The 13,963-nt window shown below is 47.3% G+C and overlaps 1 protein-coding gene across 2 annotated transcripts in view; it reads left to right on the top strand.

Moving 5' to 3' along the window:
• dlk2 (delta-like 2 homolog (Drosophila)) overlaps positions 1-12,837 on the top strand; it is a 30,938-nt gene extending 18,101 nt beyond the window's left edge. For both annotated transcript variants that reach the window (XM_026190984.1, XM_026190983.1), the window contains exons 2-6: positions 8,208-8,319; positions 9,561-9,618; positions 9,813-9,943; positions 10,038-10,182; positions 11,202-12,837. In XM_026190984.1, coding sequence (XP_026046769.1) covers positions 8,232-8,319; positions 9,561-9,618; positions 9,813-9,943; positions 10,038-10,182; positions 11,202-11,964 — 1,185 coding nt within the window. In that variant the 5' untranslated portion in view covers positions 8,208-8,231 and the 3' untranslated portion in view covers positions 11,965-12,837. The remainder of the gene's footprint in view (positions 1-8,207; positions 8,320-9,560; positions 9,619-9,812; positions 9,944-10,037; positions 10,183-11,201) is intronic.
• Positions 12,838-13,963: the final 1,126 nt, after the last annotated feature.

The following is a 13,963-nucleotide window of genomic DNA, read 5'->3' as shown; positions in this document are numbered from 1 at the left end:
GTCAGCTCTACCTCTGACCTCTACAGAACAATTGGGGTTTTATTTCCTAAAATGTAAAGCTTGACGCGGTGCGGTTCATTTCCAGCTCCTTATTTTTGTTCTCTCACTCAGAGCAGCTGTGCTTGATTCACAGCTCATAATGAGCCTTCTTTGTCTTATACCAATGGGATCCTCCCTTTTTCTTAGCTAGCTTTCTTCTGATTTGCTGCCAGCAAATGGGTGGGACTACCATCCTCTCTCTCTGACATCATACAGATCCCAGAGCAGAAAAAACTGATAAACTGAGTGTTTAGAGCCTGAGCTATGAGCCTACAGGGATGACTGAGTACAAACTGTCCTGTTTACCACAAACATCCACCAAAGGAATATGAGTCACATGACAGGAAGTAAATCTTAACCTGCCTAAGAGTCCATTCAGTGATGACCTTTGGGAAGCTCATGTTTCATTCAGTCAAACCTGCAACCAGAGACTGAGCCTGTGCACTGAGCAGGGCGTACATTTGCTCTCAGATCACAGGAGTCGCCCCCTGCTGGTCATCGGAGAGAAATCAGGTTTCAGGCATTCAGTCTTTTGAATACTGTCTGTCAGTCAAATATGGCGCACACCTGCAGAGTCCAGCTGCTGCAGCTCAGCCACAGTTCCAGTCCCGAGTCACCCAGGTGTGTCCTCAGACCTGTGCATATGAAGGGAGTTCAGGCTTAACTGGCTTCTGTCAAAATGTGAAAGAACCCACCCACCACTCTAATCACACTCTAGATCTTGTTTTAACATATGGCATAGAAACTGAACATTTAACAGTGTTTCCTGATACTGAGCAGTGGGGAGTGGACTTTATCACAGTAGATGTCTTTCTGAGTTAACTTCAATAATTACTTCCTCCAAACCATCAATGTGTCTTTTAGACCCCATTCCTACAAAACTGCTCAAAGAGGTCCTGCCATTAATTAATGCTTCAATCTTAAATATGATCAACCTATATCTAATAATCAGCTATGTACCACAGGCCTTCAAGCTGGCTGTAGTAAGTAGCGTTACTTATAAAGCCATCTCTAGACCCAGCTGCAGCAAGTGTCCGGGCCAGATTAGGCAGGTGTGGTGTGTGGCTCTTCCTGACATGTGGAACCATCAGGTGGATCAGGAGCTGCAGCAGCTGAATTAAATGCTGTGATTCAGGGCAGTTTTACAGTGAGGTTTAATGGTCCTTCAGCTCTCTGCTTAAGAGGAAAGAAATATTCACCTTCATCAGGAACAGCTGGCGTTGCACAGATGGTTGGCAGTCATTATACGTTATAGTTCCATCAGTCGGTGCTGTGTTCTTGAAGTTCTTGAAGGTTTTACCGTTTCACCTCCTGTGTGACTGAATGTGAGGATGAGTTTCTTTGTTCTTTGTTTCAAGCTCTGATTTCACACCAGACTGTGAATCTGAATGTTTCTGTAAACCAGTGAAAGTGATGCTTTGTTTTCAGCGTTATCATTCTGTCAAACTCATTAGGCTGTTACTGAGCGCCTCTAAAACAGTCTAAATAGAGCTTAGGTTAGCCTAAAATGAGCTGATGCAGGTTAACTCACAGTTAAACACAGAACTGGAACTGGACAGGGAGAACTCCTGCTCATGTGAACTTTGACCCCAGTCCTAACTATCTGTAAAACTCTACAGAAACGCACTGATGTTTTCACATCTGACACTTTGGTTAACAAAGTAGCTCAGTAGCTCACTGCATACAGTCACATTAATGGAAACAGCTATTATGGATGGATGGATAATGATGGATGGATGGATGGATGGATGGATGGATGGATGGATGGATGGATGGATGGATGGATGGATGAGTGGATGGGTGGATGATGATGGATTGAAGGATGGAAGGATGGATGGATGGATGGATGGATGGATGGATGGATGATGATGATGGATGGATGGATGGATGGATGGATGGATGGATGGATGGATGGATGGATGATGATGGATGGATGGATGGATGGATGGATGGATGGATGGATGGATGATGATGGATGGATGGATGGATGGATGGATGGATGGATGGATGGATGGATAGATGGAAGGATGAATTATGGATGGGTGGATGGATGAATGTATGTATAGATGGATGGATGGATGGATGGATGGATGGATGGATGGATGGATGGATGATGACGGATTGAAGGATGGAAGGATGAATTATAGATGGGTGGATGGATGAATGTATTGATGGATGGATGGATGGATGGATGGGTGGATGATGATGGATGGATGGATGGATGATGATGGATGGATGGATAGATGGAAGGATGAATTATGGATGGGTGGATGGATGAATGTATGTATAGATGGATGGATGGATGGATGAATTATGGATGAGTGGATGGATGAATGGATGGATGGATGGATGATGATGGATGGATGGGTGGATGATGACGGATTGAAGGATGGAAGGATGAATTATAGATGGGTGGATGGATGAATGTATTGATGGATGGATGGCTGGCTGGATGGATGGATGGATGGATGGATGGATGGATGGGTGGATGGATGAATGTATTGATGGATGGATGGCTGGATGGATGATGATGATGGATTGATGGATGGATGGATGGATGGATGGATGGGTGGATGATGATGGATGGATAGATGGAAGGATGAATTATGGATGAGTGGATGGATGAATGGATGGGTGGATGATGATGGATGGATAGATGGAAGGATGAATTATGGATGGGTGGATGGATGAATGTATTGATGGATGGATGGCTGGATGGATGGATGGATGGATGGATGGATGGATGGATGAGTGGATGGATGAATGGATGAATGGATGGATGGATGATGATGGATGGATTGAAGGATGGAAGGATGAATTATGGATGGGTGGATGGATGGATGTTTAGATGGATGGATGGATGTTTGGATGGATGGATGGATGGAAGGATGAATGTTTGGATGGATGGATGGAAGGATGAATGTTTGGATGGATGGATGGATGGATGGATGGATGGATGGATGGATGGATGGATGGATGGATGGATGGATGGATGGATGGATGGATGGATGGAAGGATGAATTATAGATGGGTGGATGGATGAATGGATGGATGGATGATGATGGATGGATTGAAGGATGGAAGGATGAATTATGGATGGGTGGATGGATGGATGGATGGATGTTTGGATGGATGGATGGAAGGATGAATGTTTGGATGGATGGATGGAAGTATGAATGTGTGGATGGATGGATGTTTAGATGGATGGATGGATGTTTAGATGGATGGATGGATGGATGGAGGTTTGGATGGATGGATGGATGGATGGATGTTTAGATGGATGGATGAATGTTTGGATGGATGGATGGAAGGATGAATGTTTGGATGGATGGATGGATGGATGGATGAGTGGATGGATGGATGGATGGATGGATGGATGAGTGGATGAATGTTTGGATGGATGGATGGATGGATGGATGAGTGGATGGATGGATGGATGGATGGAAGGATGAATGTTTGGATGGATGGATGGAAGGATGAATGTTTGGATGAATGTTTGGATGGATGGATGGATGGATGGATGGATGGATGAGTGGATGGGTGGATGATGATGGATTGAAAGATGGAAGGATGGATGGATGGATGATGATGGATGGATGTTTAGATGGATGGATGGATGTTTAGATGGATGGATGGATGGATGTTTGGATGGATGGATGGATTTTTAGATGGATGGATGAATGTTTGGATGGATGGATGTTTAGATGGATGGATGTTTAGATGGATGGATGGAAGGATGAATGTTTGGATGGATGGATGGATGGATGGATGGATGGATGGATGGATGGATGGATGAGTGGATGGGTGGATGATGATGGATTGAAGGATGGAAGGATGGATGGATGGATGATGATGGATGGATGTTTAGATGCATGGATGGATGGATGGATGGATGGATGGATGGATGATGATGGATTGAAGGATGGAAGGATGGATGAATGGATGGATGAATGTTTGGATGGATGGATGGAAGGATGAATGTTTGGATGGATGGATGGATGGATGGATGGATGGATGGATGGATGGATGGATGGATGGATGGATGGATGGATGATGATGGATGGATGTTTAGATGGATGGATGGATGTTTAGATGGATGGATGGATCTTTGGATGGATGGATGGATTTTTAGATGGATGGATGAATGTTTGGATGGATGGATGTTTAGATGGATGGATGTTTGGATGGATGGATGTTTAGATGGATGGATGAATGTTTGGATGGATGGATGGAAGGATGAATGTTTGGATGGATGGATGGATGGATGGATGGATGGATGGATGGATGGATGGATGGATGAGTGGATGGGTGGATGATGATGGATTGAAGGATGGAAGGATGGAAGGATGGATGGATGGATGGATGTTTAGATGGATGGATGGATGGATGTTTAGATGGATGGATGGATGAATGTTTGGATGGATGTTTAGATGGATGGATGGATGTTTGATGGATGGATGTTTAGATGGAAGGATGGATGTTTGGATGAGTGGTTTGTTTCTGAAGATGTTCTGTGATTGGTCAACTCTTGTCCAGCTAGATTCAGTTAAATGCAGCTTCACAGCAGAGTCTGCGGAGTGAAATGTTGCAGCTCTCAGAGGCTGTTTCACCTTTGACCCTAGCAGCAGGCATTATGATGCATGAACACACGGTGATGCAAGCCGTGTCAGACTGATGATACCCTCAGAAACATCACAGTGGGGACAGCATCCGCATCCTGCCTGCCCCCACGGAAACCCGCTGCCCCTCCTATCCCCCATTCTCTGACTCTGTTGCCAGGGCAACGGCGCCGACCTGCAGTGCAAGGCACCGTTCTCAGTGTTCCTGTTAGCGGATCGTTCGACCAGTCAGAGTCGCCGACATCAAAGACGCTCTAAGATGTTCCTCCTCATCTGCTTCCTGGCTGCCAGCGGTGTGCACTCAGCCTCGCACTCACGTTTATCGTTTCATTTCCTGAAACATTTCTGCATGTTTCACCTCGTCCTCCCCCATAAACACCCCATAAATTCCCCCAGCTGTGCAATGGGTGGAGTCCTTTTGCACCATCTTTGCAGCCTTATGTCTGCGGGTTTGATGAAGAAGTTGTAATCACAGATGGACGTAGGTCTTAAAGTTGTAATTGAAGCAAACCACTGAGGGACAGAGTCTCTCACAGGTATCGTTTACAGCTGTACAAACCCTCGCCGCCTCTGAAGGATGGAGGAAGTTATAATGGAAAAAACAAGTTGAACATCAAACAGTGAACGAGGCGGAGCTCCGCTGAAAGCTCGCCCTTGAGGCTGGAGGATCTTTCAGACTGAAGGAAGCGTCAGTATCAGCATCACGACGCCAGGGAGAATACGCAGACGCCTCGGGATTCCACACACACGCTAACATCATACAAGGAGCCAACAAACCAAATGCTGATATTGAAAACATGACGTCTAAAAATCCATGAATTCATTTATTTTTTTTGAGTCAAAATAAAAAAGTAAAAAAGGAATAAAAATACAAATAAAAAATATTCCAAAACATAATAAAACTATAATAATTTTATTATGTTAATAAAACAAATAAGAAAATTATTTAAATAAAATTAAAATAACAGGAAAATGAAAATAAAGTTATTAAAATGAAATTCACGTGAAAATGCTGTAATAAAAACTAAACTAAATAATCTCGCCGCACACTGGCCGACATGTGGTCAGCCTGAGTGCGGCGAGGTGAGTCAGCGAGTTCATTCTTTTAGCCACTCCCTCCAGTTATTAAACACGATCGTAGAAAAACACACGGCGAGTTTCCACAACACATCAAAACAAACACACACCGATGAAAGCTGAAGGTGTGTGTGGTTACACTCAGGTGTGGTGGAGGGCGGGACCTCACAGCCCTGTCTCCGCCCCCTGTCGATGCCGCTCACACAGACCGCCGGTTTATTTCCACAGAAACACTTGGATGCAGTGAGTCAGCTTGTTGTGTGTGTGTGTGTGTGTGTGTGTGTGTGTGTGTGTGTGTGCTGAAGCATTAAATTGGCCACCTGTTGCCATCTCTCCTCATACTACACTCCCCTCATTCTTCTCTTTCTGGAGCAAACAGGCAGGATAAAGTGTGTGTGTGTGTGTGTGTGTGTGTGTGTGTGTGTGTGTGTGTGTGTGTGTGTGTGTGTGTGTGTGTGTGTGTGTGCGCGCTGTGGTATGCCAGACACTGATCTGGCATGTCGGTTCCTGCCCGTGCGGAGGTTGAGCTCGTCGCTGTAATCTCAGGAAAAATGATCCGTGCTCTTTCCCGCCTGCGAGTCGAGCGCGTGGGCAGAGCGTCCTGAGGCGCCGTCACTACAGCAACAGGCCAGCTCAGAGCGAGCCACGAGCACCTGAAGGAGGACAAGGAGGGAGTCTAAAGCTTCGGCTAGTGATGTGCGGATCGATCCTGAAATATTGATTCCTCCGATACAAGTCATTTATGTTCTAGAATCGATTCTCACATTAAAATATCGATATTTTAGTAATTTAGGGTAAATTTGTGGTTTATCATTAACAGGAACACAGTGGAAAGAAACTATAACATTCGGATTGTCTACATTGGAAGGAACTAAACAAAAACTCCCTGATAACGACTGTGTTTAGTCTGTTCTTCCTGTTCCATGCAAGGCCACCTGGGTTGGCTGGAAGACTGTTTACTTAGCCTGGCAGGGAGGAGGACACTGTGTCAGCTGAACTCTGGACACACACACACACACACACACACACATACACTGATATGCACACACTCATCCTCCCTCCCTTTCCAAACGCCTTCGACGCTTATTCCCTTCCGATGCTGACGGAGATCAAGGAGACCAGCGCACAGGCTGCAGGCCCGGATGTGCTGTCTAATTCGTCTGTCTCTCACCTTTACCCCCCCTGTTGCTTGTCATGTGTTTCTTTGGTGTATTAAGAGTTTTTTCATGTGCAGAGGTGTTTTTTTCTGTTCTCAAACTGATCTCCCTGTTGGAGCTCAGTTTGGGGGGAGTTATTTTTCTCCTTATCTTTCCTCATATGGTGCATTTTCCATTGTTATACCTCTCTGACCTGTCTTCCCCATGTGATGTTTTGTGTAATGTATCTATGGTCGGAGGGTAAGATGGCGCTGCCATTGCGTGCAGTAGGTCGGCAGCCTTATGAAATTTCCCCTTGTGGGACTAATAAAGGTATATCAAATCAAATCAAACAGCAGGAAAGAGAAAGCCTCGTGATGTTTTGGAACCGCTGAACATTGCTCGAGTTCTCCATCAGCTGCTGTATCCCAAGGCAGCGCCGCACTGCCACACCTCCTCAGCAATAAGCTCCTCCCTCGTTTCTGACCGTCAGCTGACGACTTTCAGACTCAGCAGTGAGAGAACTTCCTGTGTAGATGCCATTACACCTGAAAACCTCCTGAGGAGAGAAGAGACAGTCACATCAAATGCTGCTTCACTTCCTGGAAACATCTCCTCTCCTGACCCAGGCTTAACGACAGAAATCACACAAACGCTCTGAGAGATCCCAGCAGGAATCCCGAGATGTGGAAGTACAGTGACATCACCTCAAACAGGAAGCATCACTCCACTTCCTGTCTGAGCTTCGCCGCCTCATCCCTGATGCTCTCCAACTTTTCCTTCACAGCTTCTCTCAGATGCGCCGTGGCATCATCACAGAGTGCTGTGTTTGATAAGCGGCGTCTCAGCTTCCCGTGCCGCAGATACGCTTTTGAAAAGCTCCCAGGAGTCAATGCGTGTTTGATCTGGGGTCAGCTTCCTCTCGCTGTGTGACTGCGGCGCTGGGCTCTGTGGCTCGTGTTCACCTTCCTCTTTGTGTTTTTTGGTTCACACTTTTATTTTGTAGGATTGGAGATGGTGTGTCCGCTTTGGTGAGCTTCCAGTCGCTCTGTATCTGTAGCGTCCTGCTCCGTGGTTGTCCCTCTTGTCTCTGCCTCCCTGACCTCCTGACCTCACACAGTCAGTCGTACCTGTCGGTCTTCCGGCGTCTGTTGATGCTCTGTCCTTCCTTTGTGGATTTAAAAATAAAAGCCTTGTGTTTGGTTTGTGTCTGTTGTCATGTCTCGTGTGTCTGTGCTGTTACTGAGCGCGCTCACATTTACCTGCAGCTTGTCGAGTCCTTGCTGTGTGTACGACCCTGCAGGTCACGTGACCAGCTTTTCGTTTTCTGTTTCAGGCCGTCGTCTTCGCCCCAGTCGATATGTGGGTGCTCAGAGCTGCAGCCGCCACGCTGGCGCTGAGCTGTTGCGTCCTCCACGGTATCATCACTCCACCCTGCGCAGGTCAAGGTAGGTCACATAATCACACCTCCTCCTGCTGTGCACCAATCACTCTGTAGACTGCTGCTTCAAGGCTCAGCCATTGATCAGAGGCTACAAACGTGTGCATTCATTTGTCACGATGCACACGAGCAAAATCAAATATTGCAACCCCAACGCCGCGTGCTAGCTGTCGTCACGTGTTTCATGCTAACGTGGAAACACGGCGTGCTCCACACTCACAGTTTCTTCTCTCTGAGTTAAAATGATCTTCACACTTACAGACGTTGGCGTGAGATCGGAGGTATGGTATTCTAATTACATCAGTAGATACAGCAGTAATGAGATTACTTTACTCCGTGATAGCGGCACGGTGCGACAGCCGAGGGCAACACTCGAGCGCTCAAATTAAACTGGACACTCGGAGGAAACAGCGGGCTCCTAAAGGCAGCGTGACCTCATGACCTTTCGCACCGCCTCCACCACTACAGCCTCCATCAGGGACTCTGATTGGATGGCTAACGAGAGCCACAGGTGTGCCCCTGACCAATCAGACAGCAGCAGACCAGTGAGAAAGGAAGCTTCAATCAGCACACACACACAAACCTCTGTCACAGCTGGATCCTCACTGAGCACGCTCCGAAGCGCTCGGCGGCTCATTGTTCCTACTAATCCGGGCTCTCCCAGCTGTCAGCCGGAGCCCCCGCACTGCTGTCCGACCCGTCTCACATAACTCCCAGCTGCTGCTACAGTTATGAGAGGCGCGCTCAGTATTCCCGGCAGCTCCGTGGCTGCGTGGCAGTCCCAAAATGGCGTCTAGATAAAAAACACTTTGAGGGTAAAGATAATGAAGACGAAGAAGAAGATGATAACGGGATGAGGATGATGACGATGATGAGGGGGATGGGGGCACAGTCAGAGAAAAACAGAGAAATAATTAACAACAATGAACACTGACAAATTAAAGCAGAGGTCAGGGACTCCACCTGACTCTACCTGCCACACCTCAACACATGATTGCATCCCCTCAGTCTCTCTGCTGATTGGCTGTGTTTGGTCAGCCAATCAGGCCAGGTTTCTGGCTCTTTCAGCTGCTTTTATAGTTTTATAATTTTCTTTGTTTCAGGTAATGAACGTCAGTTTGCTGCTTCTGTCTGTTTGTATCTGATTAAAGGGGCACAGTGACATCATCATCACAAACGAAGAGCTCTGATGCTCTATGTTAAACGTCTGTGCAGGTGTGACTGATGTAACCTGTTTTTCACCTGCAGAAACTGACTGCAGCTGCAGCATCGCCAACAGCCATTGTGACGAGTTCAGAGTCTGCAGGTGACACTCCATCAATCAATTGATCGATCAATCAATCATCCATCACTGCCCGATCAATGTCCCGGCTGCCTGTCAGCTCGTGGCTTGTTCAGGAGGACTTTACACAGGTGTAACTCACCTGATCTGTGTTTCTGTCACAGATCTATTTTACTAACTTTCCACCTAATGTCTCCTTGCTTCCTTCCCATTTCCAGGTGTGACCCTGGCTGGGACGGCGAACTGTGCGACCGCTGCATGCCGATGCCCGGCTGCGTGCACGGTTCCTGCGAGCAGCCCTGGCAGTGCACCTGTGAGCCAGGCTGGGGAGGGCGCTTCTGCGACAAAGGTCAGAGGTCACCTGTGCATTAACGTCTGCCATCTTTCTTTTGCCATCTTTCCGTCAGTGCGTCTGAGCTCACCTGTCTCCTGCTGTCTGTCAGACCTGAACGTGTGCTCGCAGCAGCAGCCGTGTCAGAACGGAGCCACCTGTGTGATTCAGGACAGCGGCGACTTCACCTGTCTGTGCCCTCAAGGTTTCCACGGCAACAGCTGCCAGCAGAGGACCGGCCCGTGTCACCAGAGGAGGTGTGAGCTCCTCTTATGGTTCAGAGGACACACACTAACACACTCAGACGTTACCGATCAAACAACAAAGTGTTTCCTGTCTTTCCTGGAATGTTTTCAGCTGAATTTATTTTTAATAATTAGCAGAATAATTATCCTGATTAATGAGCTTAGTAATTGTCACATGACTTTTCAGCAGCAGTAAAAATAAACGACTTCAGTACATTTGACAGATTTTACTACAGTAAAGGAGAAGAGCACGTCTGTGAGGGAAGTAGCTTCAGGCGCACACACTGTTGTCGACCTGCAGACCGTAAACTGTAGAACAGATGGGCGTGGCCACTGTGACATCATTGATTTGAGCGTTTCAGTTAGCACTTTGGATGAGAGGGCGGAGCATCACATGGACACAGATTTCTGCTAATCAGTGCTCCATCCAAATAAAATCTTGAAATTGGAGCTCCGCCTTCTGGATGCTCTGTTAGTACACTAACCTCACAGCAGCCATATGATTGGCCTGATGATGTCATTAAAAGTGCTCCAACAGCACAAACACGTCATGAGGTCCAGTTTAGGGACAGCTGCCTGTGTCACCGTCCACCTGTCTATCAACTAGGCCACACCCCTAATGATCCAAACTTTAAGCCTCAAAACAATGTGGGTGTTACATTTGTCTCTGACCGCTGACATGAAATCCAGATAAACTGTCAGAGTCTTCTCCCGTATATAAAACTGTGTCATCTGCATATCCTGACACTCTTCTTCTGCTCTCATCTACTTCCTCCTCTCTTTATTCTGTAACAAAAGTTTAATACAGGTGTTATGGAGGGGATGTTATCTACAGAGCCCAGAACAGTTTGTGTATCAGGCTGTAAACACGTTAATTTCTGCTGTAAAGTTTTAACGTGGGAGTCTGACTCACTGCTGCCTCTGCTGGACGGTAGATGAACTGCAGGTTCTGGTACTTCCTGTTTATGAACCAGGCATTGATGTTTGCTGCAGTCTGCTGGTTTTCTTATCTTCCTCTTCTCTACCTGCAGGTCTCCGTGTAAAAATGGCGGTCTCTGTGAGGATGCTGACGGTTTCGCACCAGAGTTGACGTGTCGCTGCCTGGCCGGCTTCACGGGGCCACGCTGTGAGACTGACGTTGATGACTGTCTGATGAAGCCATGTGCCAATGGCGCCACCTGTGTTGATGGGTTCAACCGCTTCTTGTGCGTTTGCCCTGTGGGATTCAGCGGGCGCTTCTGCACCGTCAACCTGGACGACTGCGCCAGTCAGCCGTGCCTGAACGGGGGCCGCTGCCTCGACCGCGCTGGCGGCTTCCACTGCGTCTGCCGGCCTGGCTTCACTGGAGACATCTGTGAGACGCCAACTAGCAGCGACGCCGGCAAACCCGGCTGGACAACGGTTGGGTGGGAGGGAGGAGGACGTAGAGGGAGGAGCCAGAGAATCACAACTAGCAGCGGCGACGGTAGGAACAGCAGCCGTCACGGTGACAGACTGCTGAAAGTGACTGTGAGCGAGCGCAGTGGCGCCGGCCTGTCAGACGTGCAGCTCATCATCGTGCTGGTGCTGGCAGGGGTGACGCTCACCATGGTGGTGCTGACCACCGCCCTTGTTCTGCAGGGTCACTGCAGGAACTGTGGACACACCTCCTGCTGGTCCTCTGTGACATCATCGTCTTCACAGAGAGGACAGAAAAGCCACCAGCGAGCATGGCCGGATGAGGAGGAGGGACAAATCAGGTTTCTGAGCGCAGCAGAACCAGAAAAGAAGAAACTCAACACAGAAGTCATTTAGACTGACCGGAGGGGGCCGGGACACAGCTCCACCTGCCTCAGGTTCAGCTCCCAGCGAGCACCTGAACTATGACATCATCCATGTTGTCACAGGACGACTGAATGGACAGTTTAAACCCCACCTACATTACCCAGGGTGCACCTCTGCAGTCAGCTCAGAGGGGCTTGTCCCAGGGGCATGTGGAGGCTTTTATTTTGAAAAGGTCAATTGAAACTAAAGCTTTATTTTATAAATCAATAATTTATCAACTCTTTTCTTATAATCACTTGGAAAATAAAATCGTGCTAACTGTGAGTAGATTGACCTTTAAAAGAATCCGACTGACATCATCAGCCCACACTCGGCCACGCCGAGCGACACAAGACAAAAGTCCAGAATTTAAATGTGGATGAAAATCAGATGGAGTTCTGACTGAGGCTTCCAGAAGTTTTCAGGTGGAGATCTGTGCTGCTTGGCTCCGCCTCTTTATTCTCAGGCTGAGCAGCTTTGCATGATTCACAGTTCAGAATAATCCTCCTGTTTTAGCTTTCTTTGATTGGCCAGCTTTTAGAAAGCTGCAGCTTTCTGCCCAACATGAACTGCTAAATGAAAGTTTGGCGTCGTCGTGGGTTACTGAGTGAAGCCTGATGGGACGTGACCACAGTCTGATCTTTGAGATGAAATCTACTCACATCAAAGTGAAGTGTGAATATGTTACGACTGTATTTGTATATAACATGTTTATTTATTGTATGGTGTACATGCACGTGTGCTCCGCCCACACACACACAGCTGTCAGACCTCATCACGTTACAGGGACAAAAACGCAGACGGAAACTTCTGATGTCACTGAACAGATCCCCACACAGACATTAAAGCTGTTTCTGAACTTTACCGCTCGCCTCCTGGGTTCTTTCATGTCTGAACACTTGATGCAGCAGTCTGACTCTCCACCAGGAGGCGTCTGAGCCTGCAGGAGTCCTGATCCAAGATCCCCGAGTCAGTCTGGATCACGTGCCGGACTGAACCGTTGACCTGCAGGTAGGAGTCAGCGGCCTGGATCTGTAGCCACTGACGTGTCTTCAGGTTTAATGCTGTCTTTTCAGGCTTTTCTTAGGCAGTCATGTTGCCATGGTAACACAGGAAGGTCATTACAGTGAAGTAAAATGAAAAACCAGGGGTGGTAAAAACCATTACCATTAGAAAAAAGGAAAAACTCTTACATCCATCCATTACTTTCCACAGCCCTTCGCTACCTGCAATAGGCTCCACATGGGTGGAGCCTATTGCAGGTAGCGAAGGTATCGAAGGGCGGGAGGCGGGTACGGGTTAACACAGAGAGACAGACAACCATTCACAATTATGTCCAATTTAGAATCATGGTTAAAATAAGCCCACTGGCTGCATGTGTTTGGGAGGAGAAGCACCCACCTACTCCACACAGAAAACAGAGATGGTGGAGTCGAGGTCTTCTTGCTGTGAGGCAACAGTGCTAACCACCTCGCCACTGTGCGGCCCTAACCTCCGTAATGACAGTCGTCACGTCCTGTTGCTGCGTGCTGCTGCTGCTCTATGGCGTCTGCAGGTCTGAGCGAACCTTCACAAAGTGTTTGAGCATCTTTATCCTTCGACCGATAAAACTGAGACCAGCCAGGAAACTTACCAACACTCAGACAAAGATAAAGACTCATCAAGACCTCCTGCAGAACCACACCATACTCTCACACATTACAGTTGTTGTCACATTTATTAAATAATCATGTGACTGCATCTGATTAAAATATTTGAAACTAACTGCAAGGTTTCATCAGTTCGTGTCTATGACTTTTGAAAACGCTCTTCCTCCTTCCATCTTTCGTCACCTGTGAAACTGAATTCATCAAACAGTGAAGTTTTGCGCTTCCTGGCACAGATTCACTTTGTGTGTTTACTGATCTTTGGAAATTTTAATTTAAATGATCCAAAACTTTAAAGCAGTAGCTCTGTTTGTCAAGACTGGTAACGGGACTGTAGCTTTTTT

The sequence above is a fragment of the Astatotilapia calliptera genome, chromosome 13 (genome assembly GCF_900246225.1).
Source record: "Astatotilapia calliptera chromosome 13, fAstCal1.2, whole genome shotgun sequence".
Lineage (NCBI taxonomy): Eukaryota > Metazoa > Chordata > Actinopteri > Cichliformes > Cichlidae > Astatotilapia > Astatotilapia calliptera.
Note: the sequence above shows the minus strand (reverse complement) of the source record. Positions and strands in the feature narration are given on the sequence as shown.